An 18,390-nucleotide genomic window follows, 5' to 3' on the forward strand; every position below is an offset into this window, starting at 1 on the left:
CGTTCCTTTGGCCTCAGAGAATTTCGAGACGCGAGTAGCTATGGTCATCTCGAGGAATTTCCCTACCGTGTCTACGAGACATATGGGCCTGAATCCTGATAGGTCGTCTGTAGCCTTGTTCCCTTTCGGCAGTAGAATGAGGTTCTGCCTTTTCCACTTTTTTGGAAAAGTGCCGTGCTGAAGACGCTTGTTGAAGGTCTTAGCGAAGACCTCCGGTTTCTCCTGCAAGGCCTGCCTCTGGACGGAATTTGGCACTCCGTCTGGTCCTGAAGTCTTTCCAGGCTTAATATTTTTTGCGTAGCTCCGGATCTCCTCCTCCGTAACTGGCGTAAACGGCTCCCCATCATCGGCTGGTATAGTCTCCCTTTTTGGCAGGTGCTTCGGGAACAGAGCCTCCACTATTTTCCTTAATAGGATAGGGCATGTTGGTCTAAGGTGTTCTTGCCTTTTAATCCTTTTCATGACGACCTTGTAGGCTTTACCCCATGTGCCCACCTCCGCCTCGTCACAGATTTTTTTCAAAGCATTCAGGTTTGCTGGCTTTTATAGGCAGTTTCAAGGCCCTCTTAGCTGCCTTGAACTCCTCCGTTCTGACGGTTAGGTCCTCTGAGCCTTGCCCTTGTCCTCTTGCCCTTTGGAAGCGTCTTCTTGTCCGCAGGCAGGCGGTCCTTAGTTACTGAATGTCCTGGTTCCACCCATATACTGGTGCTCCTCTTCTGCTGGGTTTCCTCCTAGGCATGGCACTGTCGCAAGCATATGCTAGTGATCCTAAAAGTTCCTTCGCTGCTCCCTCCGGTGAGGATGATGAAATTCGGTCCAGCGTCTGCAGGGTTACCGAGAGTGCTTCTCGATCCAAACGCGTGTCCTTCCATTTCGGCCCTGTCACCCTCCAAGGGTGGTCGCCGAAAGTCAAAGCGTCACTGACGAAGGTGATGTAGATGACAGATCCATGCCCTGCCTTGCTGTACATCAGCTTTTGGCCTTTATTGGCCGAGACCACGTCCAGTGCCGCAAAGTGTTCCAGCAGACTGATGCCCCTCTCGTTCGGCGCTCGGCTTCCCCACTCCGGTGACCAGGCGTTGAAGTCCCCTCTAATGACCACCGGCGATCTGCCTCTTGCATCCACAACCAAGCTTCCTTAGGTAGCGCGAGATTTCCCATCTTGGCGGGGCATAGCAGCTGTAAAATGTAACCCCATTTATTTGGCCAGGACACAACCTTCGCTGGATGTCCTAATGTTCTGGGGAGCCGTCTCCGTTGACCACAGAGCCGCTCCCTTGCAGCTGCTTGCCAGCCATCCGTTTCCTGGGACGCTCCTATATGGTTCCGAGATCAGGACTACTTGTGTCTGCTCGTCTCTGACCGCCTGCCTAAGCTGAGCCGCCTCGCAATGGTTAAGGTTGAGCACTTCATTAGCTTTTCCTTTGTGAGAGGGCGCTCCTGAACATCGGACATTTTCCACCTCCTGCTATGTGTCCTGCTTCCTTCCCGGCTTTGCTGCAGAACGCACACTTTGGTTCTTCCGCGCAGTCTTTTGCCGTCCTTGCCACAACTCCTGCACATTCGTGAGCGGTCGATGGCGCTCTAACATTGTTTCGCCATGTGCCCAAACTCGAGGCATCTGAAGCACTTAATGACTCTGCTCCTTTCCCTGAGTCTGCACCGCACCCAGCCTACCTTCAGCCAGCCTATCTTCATTGCTTTCCGAGCACACGCTGCAGGCAGTCTAATTATGGCTGTCTGCGTCTGGCCAAAAGCCTTCCTTTAAAAGATATCGCTTACCGGCACCTCTGGAGATTCCACCAGCTTTCCAATGGCTTCAGAAACCTCCAGCTTTGTAGTGATCTCGTCCAGATCCCTACACTCGATTTCAATCTTGTGCGACAAGGAGCGCACTTCCACCTGATCACCTAACGATTCCTAGACCAGGGTTTCATTTTGGGGCCAACCAGCTTCCAGTCTTGGGCATCCTTGTTCGCCTGAGTTGCAGATTCCACGGTCTGCCCTAGTGCCCTGGCTTCCGTCCTCGTTCGTTCGAGTCGCCGCCTGCGAAGTCTCCCTCTTGCTCCTCTTGTTGTTTGGGGGGGTCTGGGCCTGTTCCCTTCCTCCTGGGTTCCGCTACCGGTCGAAAAAGGGGATGTTTGTGACGCTTGGTGGGATTTAGGCGCTTCCTTACGTCCCTGCTTGTCCGTCTGAGTGGCCAGTCGCTCGTAGAGAGCTCGGATGCTCATAAATATAAATATAAATATAAATATAAATATAAATATAAATATAAATATAAATATAAATATAAATATAAATATAAATATAAATATAAATATAAATATAAATATAAATATAAATATAAATATAAATATAAATATAAATATAAATATAAATATAAATATAAATATAAATATAAATATAAATATAAATATAAATATAAATATAAATATAAATATAAATATAAATATAAATATAAATATAAATATAAATATAAATATAAATATAAATATAAATATAAATATAAATATAAATATAAATATAAATATAAATATAAATATAAATATAAATATAAATATAAATATAAATATAAATATAAATATAAATATAAATATAAATATAAATATAAATATAAATATAAATATAAATATAAATATAAATATAAATATAAATATAAATATAAATATAAATATAAATCAAGTGATCTCCCCGTCTCTTACGACGTTGGCGGACGCGTCGGATGAACCCGGATTAGGGCGTTTCGAGGCAGGCCTCGCAGGTAAGACCCTCACGCACCTGATGAGCACCTTTATTTGACACTAATTTTCCGCGCAGGCTTGCGCTTCAGGGAGCGCCACACTACGCGTCTTACCGCTTCGACCACCAACCTCTCTCCCCACCAACCTTGGATCTATATCTGGCACGTTCGTAATGTCGGTTACGAATTTATCTCCGAGATGTTATAGTCTAGGTGACTTTTTCTTAGTCTGACTGCCGCCACCTTCGCCTGTTCCTGTGGAGTTTAGGGATGCGTTTGCAGTGGTTCTGGTCGCCACTTATGCATGGTGCTGCCGTTTTCTGAATTTTTCCCAATTTCTTTGTGGTTGATTTCTTTTTGAGGTCTGGAACGAGGACGCCGTACAGTAGTTTGGGTCTGACTTATGCAGTGTAGATCCAGCTTACAATGCAATGCTCCTTTTAAGCCCCTTTTGAGCCCCTTTTTTTGCAGGTGAAAAGATCTTTGGCGGCTTTATTCGACCTTTCATCTTTGTTAAGATTCCTATCTAGTACAACCCCTGGGTACTTAGCACTGTCACCAGAGAAGAGCCTCTGGTTGATTAGTTTTGGCGGGGTGGGTAGTGGCATTCTATATTTTCTGCTTCAGAGGATAAGCTCTGTTTTCGGCGCGTTTACTTCAAGGCCATTTTTGCGTGTCCAGTATGCTAAGATTTCATGTTCCATAGCTATGTTCCATAGGAGATGGGAGATAACTCCTACTTGCGGGGTTCCTCTGCTGACGGCCCTTGAGAGTGTTGATGGGGCTAGTGTAGACGTAAGAGACGTCAGGGCGTCAGTTATGGTGATTGGGAGAACCTTGTTGAAAGCCCCTTCTATGTCCAAGTAGATATTTTGAGTTGAACTCTTTCTATCTTAGAGATGAGTGAGTGTGTGGATTTAACCTTTTTCTAAGAATTTTGTGTCTTTGATATAAGGGTTGGTATAAGAGTGGATCCAAGACGACGATCATTTCCAGGGTTTTAAGCAGGAAGGATGATCGACTGATTAGCCTTAAGTCTTTTGGGGTCATATGTGATGGTTTCCTCGCTTTGGGTATTAACATAATCCATGTTTTGGCCACGGTTATTTACCTTACCATAAGTCAGTTCATAGAAATTATTCTTGTATGTTGGATTTGTGCCTAATTTGTAAAGCTTAAAGCTATGTATTGTATAGAGTAGAAGTTTCTGGTCAAAATTTAAATTAATGCATGTTGTAGGAACGTTTTTGTTGGACGGAACCAGAAACGTCTGTTTCTGTAAGACATCTTGGGAAGTGGTTATCTTGCAGCATAGCTAGAGATTTGCCACTTTTACTAGTGTGATGAAGGATATTACCAAGAGTTGAGTTTGGTTGGTTTTTATTTGGAAGGAGCAGCTGAGGTCCCGCTCCAACGATCAAAATGTCTCCGTTCTTTTACAATATTTCTTAAGTCTAAGTAAGGCTAAGTCTCGTAGCAGCGCTGCTCGCAGGCGGCGGCAGAGAGATGGCTATGCACTTATATATAAAGGAATATAATAATATACGTTGTTATGCGCTCTCAAGTGGAGGCGCGAGGGGTATGCATATGCTGACCGTTTGTTACGATTATGCTGACACTAGCACTTTCTGTGTGCGGGCTAAGCCATAACGATCGGTTCATATTTCGGCCACTTAGGGTTTATGACCGGGACTTTGGATTATGTAAAAACTGCAACAAAGTGTTACAGTGCGCATCCTTTAAGTACTCTCGGTACAGTGGGTATTCAATATATGTATGTGCATACTACACTAGTCCAAGTGCCATCTCCTTTTTCGAGATAGCCTAGGGTTGTTTTGCAAGCCTATCCTAACCGATTTTTGTTTTGTTTTCTATGTCCGTGTAGAAAGAGTTCCATAAGGATCGCTTCATTTTCCGGATGGCTTTTTTATATGTGGCCAGTGGAGAAGGCCGGTGTGGAGGCCGGTCCAGAGGCTTCCTTGTTCCCGTCTTTCGCCCTGTTGAGCAAGATTCTGCTGGCCGCTTGAAAGGTGGCTAGCTCTGACGACCACCAGGAAGGCTTGATTCGCTTTTTTTTGGCTTTGTTTTGGGGCATGCCTTTTTTTAAGCGTTATTGCAGGCTTAAATGAATGCTGCACCAGAGTATTCAAGCTTTCTATTGCTTGTTGGTCGCAAGGACTTGGGAATATTACGACCAGTTTATTTTCCTGGGCTTTTGAAAAATGTTTGGCTTTCAGCTTTAAAAAAAAAATTATAGATGTTTTTTTATGTAAATGTGGACGAAAAAAGAGTGCTTATATAGCACTATTTAGTGAGATACAGAATGTCTGTTTGGATATTTATGTTAAAGTTATCGATTCCCTATTGTTTTTAGGGTTAGATAGTTTCTAGGGATTCCTGTTTTTGGAATAATACCGAGTTACGACACAATACGATAATACGACATACCGAGTTTGATAAGGATCGGCCGACCATATACTGTACTTGTTATATTAATGAAAAATCGGAAACGACCCAGCTTTCGTGCTTTTAAAAATAAAACGTTTGAACTTTTTACAGATAATATTTTTTGCCAATTGATCCGACCAACTGGCCTCATCAGGGCTACTCGATGTTGCAGAACCTCTAGTTCTGGGACATCCATATATTGTGATTGGGCGGGAATCCCCATGGTAAATTCTGATGTTGTGTCTATGGCACTGGGGGGCAAAACAAACACATGTTTAAAATTTTGCGTGTATGTTTTTTTTTTTTTATTATGACAGGTGTGGTTTTATTTAAAACAGTCCAACAACCATTAAATATTGTGGCAGAAAACTTGGCTTATGTGTAACCTCTTATGTAAGAGGTGGAAAAATAAGAAAGTCTAAGAGTAATTCCGGATGAGGTCCAGCGGGTGAGTTCTGCGCAGCTGCCGCATCTGTTCGCTGTTGTCGAGGAGAGTGGTCGCCAACTCGTTGGGGTGGTTGTGTAGTCTCAGAATGTACTTGCTTCTGCTTCTCTGGATCTCCTCCTTCACCTATGGGAAACCAAGCACCTCGTGGATTGTCTGGTTGTCGTGGTAGACGTGGGACCCAGTGGCGATACGGAGGGCTCTATTTTCAAACATCTAGATAGTCTGAATATAAGTCTTGCTGGCCGTGCCCCAAAGTTGGATCCCTTATGTCCAAACTGGCCGAATAATCGCCTTGTGGATTAGGATTTTCGAAGAGCTTCGACTTCCTACTCATCAGCCAACAGTACGCCTTCAATCTTACTTCACACTGCTTTCGCTTTTTGACTAGGTGAGGCTTCCAAGTATGCCTCCTGTCTAGCGTGAAGCTCAGGTATCTTGGGGTTTCTACTTGTGGGATGGGGGAGCTGCTGAGGTGGACCGGTGGACCCGACGGAGAGAAAATGTGGTGGCGGTGGAAGGATTTCACCTTCTCTGCCAATCGCCGAGAATATCTAGTTGCTCCTGCATGACAGCAACTTCCTCTGTAGCGTTGTCAGCAGCAGTCAGGAAGGCGGTATCGCCCACATAGGTCGCTGCCATTATGTTGGGGCTCCGCAAAACTGGAAGATCGGCCGTGTAGATATTGTATAATAAAGGGCCCAGCACGCTGCTTTGGGGGACTCCGGTGCGGACCTTCCTGAGTCCGGAAGTGGAACGACTCCAGAAAGATGTAGTAAGGTCTGGGCAGGTTAGTCTTCAATTTAAGCAGGAGACCGGAGTGCCAGACCCGGTCGAAGGCTTGTTTGACATCCAGCATTACAGCCAGGCAGTACTTCTTGGTTTCGAAGGCGTCCAGGATATACTGCACCACTCTGTGGCATTGTTCCGGGACGATATGAGGCAAGATCGGCTTCGGGCTTTCCGGGCTTGGGTATCATGGGTACCAGAGCATGTTTACCCAATTTCTAAGCATCTATTATAAATTTTCGTCAGTTGCTTGGAGGTGGCAGCAGTTTTATTGCGGCTGCATTGATGACATCATCGCTCGGGGCCTTGTTGTTGCTCAACACTGAAATCTGTGCGGCTGTCTCTTCTTCCGTCACAGGTGGTATCTGTCGTCGCCTCGTGCGGGCTCTGCCAAGAGTTGTTCCGTTTCTGCTGCCTCCTATGGCGAGCAGCGGTAGAAAGGAGAGAATTTCGTGACGCGCCACAGATTGTTTTGTGGGTCACACGGTTCCAACTGTTCAACGAACCCGTCGAACGCTTCCTTCCTCAAGTCCGCCAAGAGTTCAGAGAGCCACTTGGAGACTCTATTCAGGTTGGTCTTGTCCCTCGGGTTTCTGGACAGCATCCAGACCCGCCTGAGTCGCCGCTTTTCCAGCTTGAGAGCCGTAACGTCTGGATTCCAAAAATGGATGTCCCTGTCAGTGGCTCTTAGGCGGTTCGAAAGCCTTGGCTGCTGCAGCTTGGATTTGTGCGGTCAGTTCATCGACGGCCGCTTCAATCTGGTCAGGGGATTCCAAAGTTGTGTTGAGATCCGCGGCAGAGCACATCCAGGACTGGAATATCCCGATGTCCGTCGTCTTATAAATAGGCTTCTTCTTCTGCGTGTATGTGTAGCAAAGAAAACAATGAGAGCAGAGCATTCACTGAGCGAAAAAAAAGTAGTTTCTTATTTCATTTCTCGTTCAAAATTTGGAATTCAACTCAAAAGTTGGAATGAGTCAAAATGATAGCATTGTAAAAAAAAAAGAGTAAATAATAACGGTCCGAGATGATTTCCTTGAGGGACGCCAAATGTAGCACGGACCAAACGGGAATGTACATTTTTGAATAAGACTCTTTGTGTTCTTCCATCTAAGAAGCTGAAGAATCCCAGCTTATTTAGTTTACTCAAAAAGAGTGAGTGATTGACTGAATCAAATGCTTTGCTGAAGTCTGCGTAAATTACATCGGCTCGATATCCCTTACGAAAGCCATCTATGACAAAGGATGTCAACACCATTAAGTTCGTGGTGGTGGAGCGACGCTTCATAAAGCCATGTTGACAAGGAGAGATGATCGAAGAGCAAAGGTGTTACAGATGGGGAGCAACTAATTTTTCAAATAACTTTGGGATTGCCGATAATTAGAGATGCCTCTGTAGTTGGCAGCACCTTTTTTATGTAAGGGAATTATGAAAGATTCCTTCCACTTAAGGGGAAAAGTCGATGTTTCCAAAGATAAGTTGAAAAGTCTATGAAGAGGTTTGCGCAGAGCCGAGAAAAAGAGGCGAGAGAAATAAAAATTCATTCATTCTATCCATTCGAATGTATTATATGGCTAAGGCAATAAGAATGTTTCTATCCCGACCTCTATTACACACATACATTTGTTTATATTACTGATTGAACACTTTTATACCCTTGCAGAGGGTATTTTAATTTTGGTCAAAAGTGTGCATTGCAGTGTAGGAGACATCTCCGACCCTTAAAAATATATATTCTTGATCACCTCCTGAGTTGATATGAGCATGTTCAATTGTCTGTCCGTCTATCTGTCTGTTTCTACGCAAACTAGTCTCTCAGTTTTAACGAAATTTCTATCAACTTGAAATTTTGAAACTTACTTTAAATACACCTTTCTTTCCTTTGCATGCAGTATTTAAGTCGGATTGGGCGGGATCGGCCGACTATATCCTATAGCTGTCATATTAGTGATTGATCGAAAATGCTTTAACTTTGATGTTACTTTTTAGAGTTAGAGAGTTCTGATTTTCATGAGTGCTATTTTTGGAAAAAATTTTGGCGACCTACCAAATTTCATGAGGATTAGTTTTCTATATCCTATAGATGCCATATAACTGAACAATCGGAATTGACGCAACTTTCGTGTGTCTGAAGAGAGAAAGTTGAAAGTTCAGATTCTATTTTTGATCAGTTGATTCCCACTACCAAATTTCATAGCTATCGGCCGTCTATGTTTTATAGCTGGCGTAGAACTGAACAATCGGAAATGGTATTGGGTAAAAATACCAACTAAAAAAATACCAAATACCAAAAAATATTATTTAATTTCTTATTTGTACACATATAATATGTAACGTGACTATAAACAAGTAATATGACTATTTTCGTCAAATCGATAGTAATAATTATACTTGTGGTAACGGTTTCGTCACCAGTATTTTACCTTTTCAATATTTTAATTTTGTGTATTTAAATATGTATTAAACGTCCTTAATCGCTACCTGGGAAGAATTAACGGATTGGTTTAATTTTTATAATATACATATAATAATGTTTTTTAGGTGAACAACCTGCAGCCATGCAAACAAGTGGGTCGAGAAGGAAAGGTGCTTACACTCCAACGATTATATTCATATCAATAAAAATGTTGTTGTATATTTCACGTCTTTACATAGATGTTAATCCAAAAGGAAGATGACTAACTTTTCCATTTAAAATATTCCATTAAGGTAAGAAAACAAATCATAATCTTTAATAGTTTTAAATAAAAATTGAAAATCAAAAATAGTACTGATATACGGTACCTATGCATTTCGCCTTTTTTCCGCTACATAGTTAGGTTAACTTATATTGACTACGTTATTTGGTTCGTTGTATCTATTTTGGGTAATAACAATTACTAATACAAAAAATATTGATTTTAAAAGTGTTTTGTTCGGACTGGGGATTCATAGGCTCGACCTTATTTGCTGTGAGCTTAATTACTAACTATGCAAATTGACTACTTATTTCATATAAGAAAAATGGTCGCAAAAATTTCTTGAAACAGGCCCTAACAGGCCCCAGAGAGAATCTTACTCTATTTCTTAGGATAGAAATCCGTTGGTATTTTTCTATTTCTACCCGTTGGTAGCAAGCCTAAATAGTAACAAAAATTTAAACTTTTGCTGGCTTTGAAACAAAATTGAAAGCAAACACCTTCACCCATGGATGTGAATGTGTGAATACGCTTACATGTTAAAATCAGTTTCAGCGCGAAGCAATCTTTTTGATGATGAATATCAACCTTGCTACGACTGAACAGCCAACAACTTTCAAAAAAGTATGTGGGTAAGTAAGAGAGCAAGATTTTCTGTGGTGTCTGCTGAGGCCAGTAGCCAAAAATGTTGGATCCATTTTCGTTGTATAAAATTAGTTGTCTATATATTGTATCCTCAGCCGACTGAGGGCGCTGGTCGCGTGTCGTTGCGTCGGGTATGAATTTGAGAGTAAAGACAAGTGTGATAGATTACGAGGAAGAGTGTTGCTTGGGGGATTGGTGGTTGGTCATGGATTATGGATAGTAAGGGCTTGAGAACGGGCGGGACGGCCGCTAGGCATTGCTTCGCCCGCCGCAGGCCTCAACTCTCCACCCTACCGCCTCTCCTGCTCGATGCTCCTGAGCCTCTGCATTAAAGCTAAAGCAAAAGATGCTACTGCATCACAGAGCATCTGGTTCTCCATCATTACCTCCACAAGGTTTCCTGAGTGTAGTGAACGGCCCGCCGTCGTTTCTAGTCGGTGGCGCTCTCGTGCAAACCCGCGGCACTCGAAGAAAACGTGCTTGGCGTTCTCGACTATCGATCTCCCGCACTCCGGGCACCAGTCGTCCTTCGCATGGCCAAAAAGCTTTCGGTATTGCCGGAAGCAGCCATGACCACTCAAGACCTGGGTCAGATAAAAATCCACCTGCCCGTGGCTTCGCAGCACCCACCTTCTAAGGTTGGGAATGAGGGTGTGCGTCCATCGTCCCTTCGTCGACGAGTCCCAGCAATCCTGGCAGGCAGTGAGCGACCTCTCCTTGGCCTCCTCCCTTTTAGTTATGTCGAGGGCGCCACCAGCACCCTCATAGCGAGCTTCCTTTAGCCCCTTGAGGTCTCGAGCGCGCTCTTTCACCGGGACTATTCCCGCAATGACCAGAATGGCGTCGTCGGAGACTGTCCTGAAGCCGAACGCTACTCTAATGGCTCCCAGCATGTACGCTGCATCTACACCTCTCCTGTAGCTGTAGCTGCGTCTGCGAAGCCGACGACGTCGCATCCCGCTGGGAGCTACAGCCTTAGGATCCCGTCATACATGGCGTTCCACAGCAGCAGTCCTACACCGATCCTTGGGGCACACCCGCCGTAACGTCGTAGGACTCCGTGCCCATATCCGTGTCTACAAGTAGCACTCTGCTGCTGAAGTAACTACTGACAACGTTCATTATGGCACTGGGAACGTTAAGCCACGTTGAGTAGGGCTGCCAATGTTTTGCCCCAGTCCTCCGTGTTAAAGGCGTGTTGTATAGCTCCGCAAAACTGCCTGGCTGCAGTGCAAGAGCCAGCTTCAGGCCTTGGTTAAAAACCGAGTCTCAGCCGGGTGCTTTGTTGGGGGCTAGGCCTCTCCCTATGGCCAGAACTTCCTCTTCCTTTGCCCCCTCAGCCACTTCCATGTCAGCTGGGGGGGTGGGTAACTGGGTGACCTGTCTGCCGGCTGGGAACAGCGCTCGCACTATGGTCTTTAGTGCGTTCGAGACCGTGGGGGACTGGCCTCACTGCCTCTCGCTCGCTGCAGCCTCCTTGCTCTCATACACTCCGCTCGAATGGAGCCAATCTCGTCGCTTCACCAGTAAACGTGAGCGTGGTTTCTGTGGTAGCGGCTTCTCAACTGCATGCTCGCCATGCACGCTGCCTCAAGCTTAGCTGCCAGGGTGTCAGCCATTTCGGTGGCTTTGCTTGGTGGGACGTTGCCGATGTCGCGCGCTGCCTCGGTGCAGTTCCTCATCTGGAGCGTACCGACTCTGTACCCTCTGTCGTTCTTGAGGACTCCCAATTGAGCACAATTCTGCTTCGTGGTCACTGGCCATAAAACTGCCGCCTTTCTTCCAGTTAGCACCAGTTGCTAGCGAGGAGCTTGCGAACGTTAGATCTATGATGGATCCTGCTCCGGCTCTGCTGAAGGTGTGCTGGTTTTCCCTTATTTAGCAGTACGAGGTCGAGTGAGGCAAGGGTTTCTCTCACCACTCTCCCTCTCGTATTCGTCCTCTGACAGCCCCAGTCTTGAGCCCACGCGTTGAAGTCCCCTACTAAAAGGGCATCAGAACGGCCTCTGATGTCATTTCCCAGGCAGTCCATAATGCGCTCAAATTCATTGTTGGTTAGGCTAGGTGCCATATAGCAGCTGTAAAGCCATGCGTCGCCTTTCCAAGCCCTGACGAATCTCTCCGCACTGTGCACTGAGTGCATTGACGCGCCGGTTGCTCCGCAGCTCCAGATGGCAGCCTTGCCTGATAGGTCAACTGCCCAGCGGTTGTCTGAGCCAGCCCTATAGGCCTCGCTTTGGAGCGCTATGTCCACCTTCGTCTTCCTCACAGTTTGCGACAGCACATCTTGAGCCGCCCTGCAGTGGTTCAGGTTCAGCTGAAGCACTAGCATTCTGACGTCCTAGGTCCACCTCCTTTCGCTGACATGGGGCAGCTTCTGCTTCCAGTCTGATGCCTCACATTGCTCCCTAGGACCACTTGTAACATTTATAAATGTTATAAAATGTATAAAATATATAAATGGTTTTTTTTTAATTTTCAAGTGTTTTTGTTTTTTAATTTACATTTTAACTAATGAATTGGTTTTCTATATATTATTCGGAATCTGAAGATTCGTTTGAGTCGTTGTCAGATAAGTTTATGTTCTTCAAAATTGTGAAAAATACATATTCATTTAGCACCAACAATTTCCTTGATGCGACATTTTTGAAAAGCCACATGCAAAACAGAACGCGCTTCGGGACTGAAATTTTACCTAAAAAGTGGAATAAGCTTAAGAGTTGGACGTAGTTAGTTATCATATCGGACATTTTCACATCACAAGAACTCACACTTTACATAAATACTAAAATTAGCTTGAATACGATTGAATAACATTAATTACAGTCCAATAAAGACAGTAAAACGGTCAAAAACAATTCTTACTAAGTCAACTTAAAAATAACACATTTATTTTGTGTATAGTTTGGGGGGGGGGGGGGGGGCATAGTTTGGGGTGGGGGATATGGGGTTAATATGGCTTTGTATGCATTCAGCTTATTCCATAGTTTGCCATATATGGCTCTGTATGCATGTATACATTACTTCATGTGAAAGTTGGTGAAACAGTTTCTTTTGTCATTGTAGCATAGAAATACATTGAAATACATTCGAATACGGTGGTAAGTGACCGGCTTTCCATATCGGTGCTTCTGTCTTTTTTCTTGACACTCGCTTTGGCATGGCTTTAGAAGTGCACGGGTTTTCACAGATTTCATCGGAACTACTCTCATCGGTCTCCGAAATATAAACATCTTCCTCTTGGATTTTTTGATTTTCAACAACTTCGTCTTCGGAATAGGCTATGCTGTCATCTTCACTTAGAAACGGATCATCGATTTCGTTCGCGTATTGCAAACTACCGTAAAATAATTGTGCATTAATTTCTAAAAGAAAACAAGTGCAATTGTTAAGCTAATATGCTAAGAATGCATATGTACATAGAATATAAACATGCACGCGTTACTGCATTTTATTTATTTATTTATTTTATTTATTATTTATTTTTATTTTTTTTTTATGCTCACCTATAGTCAAATTCTATTTTTTATGAACGAAAACTTTATATTCTCTTAGAAAAAAAATACTTTTCAGTGATAAAACTGATTTTTAGTGTAGTAATTTTAATTTTAATTTCACCGCAATACACTTTCGTTCGTCTGCTTGAGGCGCGAGCACAAAACTGATTGAAATTTGAGATAAGGCAACACAAAGAAGTTCTGAGTATAGAAATCTTACAGAAAATAGTTGAAAGTGTAATAGGTGATAAGTGATAACAAACGGCTTAGTATATGTACCGTTTTTTTTTTCAAAAAAAAAATTATTGAAAGTGAGAAGCCATATATGGCTTTGTATGCGGTAAAGGGTTAAAATAGTCTGTTATTTTTTCTTAAAAAATTCTGCGTTGATATTGTGATCGAATAATTTGTTTTCCAAAGAATTCAGTGTTGGCAAAAATTCGTCACATTTGTGAATCATGCAAATGTTTTTAGGAATCTTCACTGCATAAAAACCTTCCTGGATAGTAGGGCGGCTTATGTCACCGCTATCCTCGTCACTTTCACTTTCACTGCTGATTGTCTTGTCATCTTCAAAAAGAGACTGCACAATTTCATCTCCGGTTAACTGACCGAACTAACAACATGACTAGCAACATCTGAGTCGACTTTGGCATATTCTTCTCAATTAATTTGAGCATCAAATGCGGTCTCCACGAATTTCGCTTCATCAGTAACGCTTTCGATAACATCAAAGCATAGATTAAATCCCGCCTGAAAAGATACATTTGTAAGTTGAGGCGAATGGGACTTACATATACATATGCCTTACTTACCTTCTTGAAGCAGTTCTAAATAGTTGTAGTTTTAACTTTCGCCCATCCTTGACTTATGATGTGAACAACATCCAGCAAAGATAGTGTTTTTAAAAATTCAATTGTGGTTTTTCCACAATTTACAGCAATCTATTGTTGTTTGACCAAAATACGTCTATACTCCAGTTTGAATGAGTGAATAATGCCTTGGTCAAGCGGTTGCAGTAGAGCCGTTGTATTTGCTGGCAAAAAGGAAAACTTAATGTGATAACATCCTTTTACGGCAGAGTGACTTGTTGCATTATCGATAAAGAGCAATATCTTTCGATTTTGCATTTTCATTTCTGCATTAACTTGTGTGATTATTTGTCGAAAAGTCTCTTTACAGTGGCAAATTGACATTTTTCAAACATCGGGGGGATTTTGACCTGCCGATTAGAAATGCCGATTTTTTATAACTTCCAGTCGCATTGCAGATAAACAAAATTGTTCAAAATTGCAACTTCTCTGGTTTCCACAAGTGTAAAATGTTGCAGTTGGCATTGCTTTATAAAATAGACCAGTTTTGTCAGCGTTAAAAATATTCTCCGGATTGTAGCCTTAATTAATCTAGGTAAAATGTCTTGTTGATATTCATTCGCCGACACAGAATTATTTGCAGCAATTTCACCATGAATTTTCCCATCTTTTATGTTGTGACGTTTACGCCAGCGCCAAAGCCATCAGGTTCATAGTCGTCGTTGAACCTTAGACAAAACCCTTATGCCTTAGCTAAAATTACATGCCGATCAAGAACTACGTTGTTTTTTTCCTGTTGCTCAAACCATTTGTACAACGCTTCTTCCACTAAGTCATGTTCGCCTTTTCGTTTTCGCTTTCGCTTTAGATGAGACCCGGCTGCAGTCTTTTCAATTTCGGATTACACAGTGCGACAAAAACAAAAATTTGGAGGAACTTTTGAAGAGACCTAGTAGGAATTGTTCATTAGGTCGAGTATAGTATAAAACCATGTTTGAAATTTTTCCTACACCCTCAAATCTTGATTTATTTCAAAAAAACGGTTTTTCGAAAGTGTTTTGCTCTTAAAAATTCCTGAACGCGCAATTTTAGGCCGATTTTCAATTTTTTTATGTTTTTCAATAGTTAAATGTTGTAGCTTTTGAAAAAAAATATATCGTTAATTTATTTAAACAGAAAGGATACAAATTTTACAAAAGAAACTGACTTTTTTGAATTTTTTTCACGTTTTTCAAACTTGGACGCCATTTTTTCGGTTTAACTTCCAAGAAATGGTATCATTTTTAACACATATTAATATTGTCTCATTAATCCTGAATAAAACAAGACCAATTTCATTACGAAATTATGAAAATTGTTGAAGTTATTACGCTTTTCCCAAAACAAGTCAATTCAAATTCGAGCGCACCGTAACAGTATGTAAGTACCAGTATGTAAGTTAACAGAAAGATAGAAACTCAATGGAAGATTATTCTTGTCAGTCTTATTTTTATTGATTTTATAGCTTTTATCAATGTTTAAAAATGCTAAAAATGAAAAAATAAAAGCTATGAAATCAATAAAAATAAGACTGACAAGAATAATCTTCCATTGAGTTTCTATCTTGAAAAATTGAAAATCAGCCTAAAATTGCGCGTTCAGGAATTTTTAAGAGCAAAACACTTTCGAAAACCCGTTTTTTCGAAATAAATCAAGATTTGAGGGTGTAGGAAAAATTTCAAACATGGTTTTATACTATACTCGACCTAATGAACAATTCCTACTAGGTCTCTTCAAAAGTTCCAAATCACTGTCGCACTGTGTTATTGTTTAATGATGTGATTTATTGTAGACCTTTCGCATTTGTATTTAGAACTTAGTTTCTTTTTGTCGACTTTATCTTTAGCTGCTATAATTTGCTATAATAATATAATTAGCTTTTCTTTGATTGTTAAACCAGTTACGTGCTTTGATTTTAATATCTTGTTAAATTTGTACAAATTTGTACAAATGTGTGTATAGAGCGAAAGTCACGATCAAAACAATGAGATAAAACCAGCAATGCGCAGAAAATTTGCTTCGTTCTCAATAGATGGCGCAGCTAACTTACATAATTTTCATAGAAAACCATAAAAAATTCTGCCGATATGAGGCGCTTAAGTGCAGAAGGCTACTAAGTTGGGTGCACCAAACCTAATTATTTTCATACTAAAGCAGTGGTCGGCACCCCAATACATTGATATGATTTTAGCGCATTAGTGTTAGTAACGAATAGCAGAAAGTAGGCTGTGAGCATGACGTTTCACACATTTATAGTGTGTGTGTGGCAGAGCTCGGGCAGAGAAATTTCCTATGCCCCCGAGATAGGGCCGTGCCGACCTCTGTACTAAAGTGACCATGATGCAGCTAAGCAAATTATACTGTACATACCTTATTTTAAGGGAAACAAAAGTTTTTTATATCAATATACTCAAATATATCACTTGTTTTGATAATTTAAAACGAATCACAAATAACCTCAAATCTTTGTGTAGACACGTGCCGCAAATAAGTTAAGTTTCAAAGCTCGCAGCCGATCAGAGATGCACTGAAAAGCTCATTCAAAAGCATACGTACCGAGCTATGTGAAAAGTCAGTATACGTAGAATCATATTTCACCCATGAGCTACCTTACGTCGACACCTATAAAGACGGGTTCGGGTCTCACAGCAGCGCAGATTGCTACAAGACAAGTTGTAAGCAAGGACCTACCATACTTCAGTGGCAATCCCGAATCCCAACTAAGAGAAATCCACGAGAAATGTGATGCGTGTTCAGCGATCAGGCAAATCATATGAGCAGCGATGGAAGCTGAACGAGGAAAACTGATGGCGCCACTCACAGTCGGGCAGGCCATGGAAACCTTATGTCGATTTATCACATCTTGCAAGTAAAACTGCGATCAGAACCAACTGTGAAGCCCAACTATATAGAAGCTTTAGTTCGCTTGGCTCTGGCTGTTCGAAGCTTCCCCACCACAGTCGAAGTGGTAGGACGAAGCACCTATTTAAATGACCTGATACTACTACGAAGGATAGTGGAGAAGGTGCCACTCCACCTGAAGAGGGATTGGGCGAAGACGATCGCAGAATCGGCAGGTTAAAATATCCCAATTTTTTTATATTTGGCTATTCCGAGTAGCATCGTATGTGAGCGCAGAAATGCAAATGATTACTGGATAGTATTATAAAGCATAAATTATGAACCATTATGTCAGACTTATGATAAACAACCACCAGAAAACAGTCACCAACTTCTTTCTAAATGCGATCGCACGCTCAAGATAAAAGAATGCGACGAGTTCAAGCAACTAAGTCTTCTAGAAAACTAAGAATTTGTAAAACAAATTAAGATATGCTTAATGCATAATGGAGATGCTTAAGTAGACACTACATAAGACCCTGCAAATCTTCAAGAATGTGCGGTATGAATGGATGCATCAGAAAACATCATTACCTTCTGTATTAAGAGAGAGCCTGAAAGAAGGGAGGACAATTTAGAAGGAAGCGCAGGAATTACCAGACTTTTGAGGGCTCAGTTTGTTAACACACTTACCTATCAGAATACTAGGGGGCTACGTAGGAAACTCCCCAAACTATATTCTAATAGTTCTTTCTTTTATATTATAGACTTTACAGAAACATGGCTAAAGTCGGAGATCTTTAGCTCAGAAATTTTCCCAAGTTTCCAATTTTTTTTTTTCACTTGAGTTTGGTGACGTACGATATATTTGCATCAAAATTAATTTGTCCGCGAAATCTTTATACATTATATGTTTATATATTACTCCTCATTTGCAACACCTTTGCTCTTTGATCAACTCTCCATGTCAGCATGGCTTCAATAGGCATCGATCCACTACCACTTATTTACTAGAGTTGACATCCTTTCTCATAGATGGCTTTCTAAAGGGATTTCAAATGGATGTTATCTACACAGGCTTTAGAAAAGCATTAGATTCAGTCAATCACTCACTCTTGTTCAGTAAACTTAATATGCTGGGATTTCGTATAGACCTCGTATAAAAGATAACGTGGATCTTCAGCTACTTAGATGGAAGAACATAAAGAGTCTTATTTAAAAATATACATTCCCGTTTGGTCCGTGCTACATCTGGAATCCCTCTTCCCTCTACTTTTTTTATACCTTTGCAGAGGGTATTATAATTTTGGTCAAAAGTGTGCATCGCAGTGAAGGAGACATAGGATCACCTCCTGAGTTGATATGAGCATGTCCGTCTGTCCGCCTGTCTGTTTCTACGCGAACTTGTCTCTCAGTTTTAAAGCTATCCACTTAAAACTTTGAACGTAGTATATA

General features: G+C 41.8%; 1 protein-coding gene across 2 annotated transcripts in view; it reads left to right on the forward strand.

The window, feature by feature from the left end:
- Positions 1–18,390, forward strand: part of dpr7 (defective proboscis extension response 7) — a 131,947-nt gene that overhangs the window by 101,431 nt on the left and 12,126 nt on the right. For both annotated transcript variants that reach the window (XM_043213375.2, XM_043213376.2), the window contains exon 7: positions 8,965–9,132. In XM_043213375.2, the coding sequence (XP_043069310.1) occupies positions 8,965–9,101 (137 nt within the window). In that variant the 3' untranslated portion in view covers positions 9,102–9,132. The remainder of the gene's footprint in view (positions 1–8,964; positions 9,133–18,390) is intronic.

The sequence above is a fragment of the Drosophila bipectinata genome, chromosome 4 (assembly GCF_030179905.1).
Source record: "Drosophila bipectinata strain 14024-0381.07 chromosome 4, DbipHiC1v2, whole genome shotgun sequence".
NCBI classification, from domain to species: Eukaryota; Metazoa; Arthropoda; class Insecta; order Diptera; family Drosophilidae; genus Drosophila; species Drosophila bipectinata.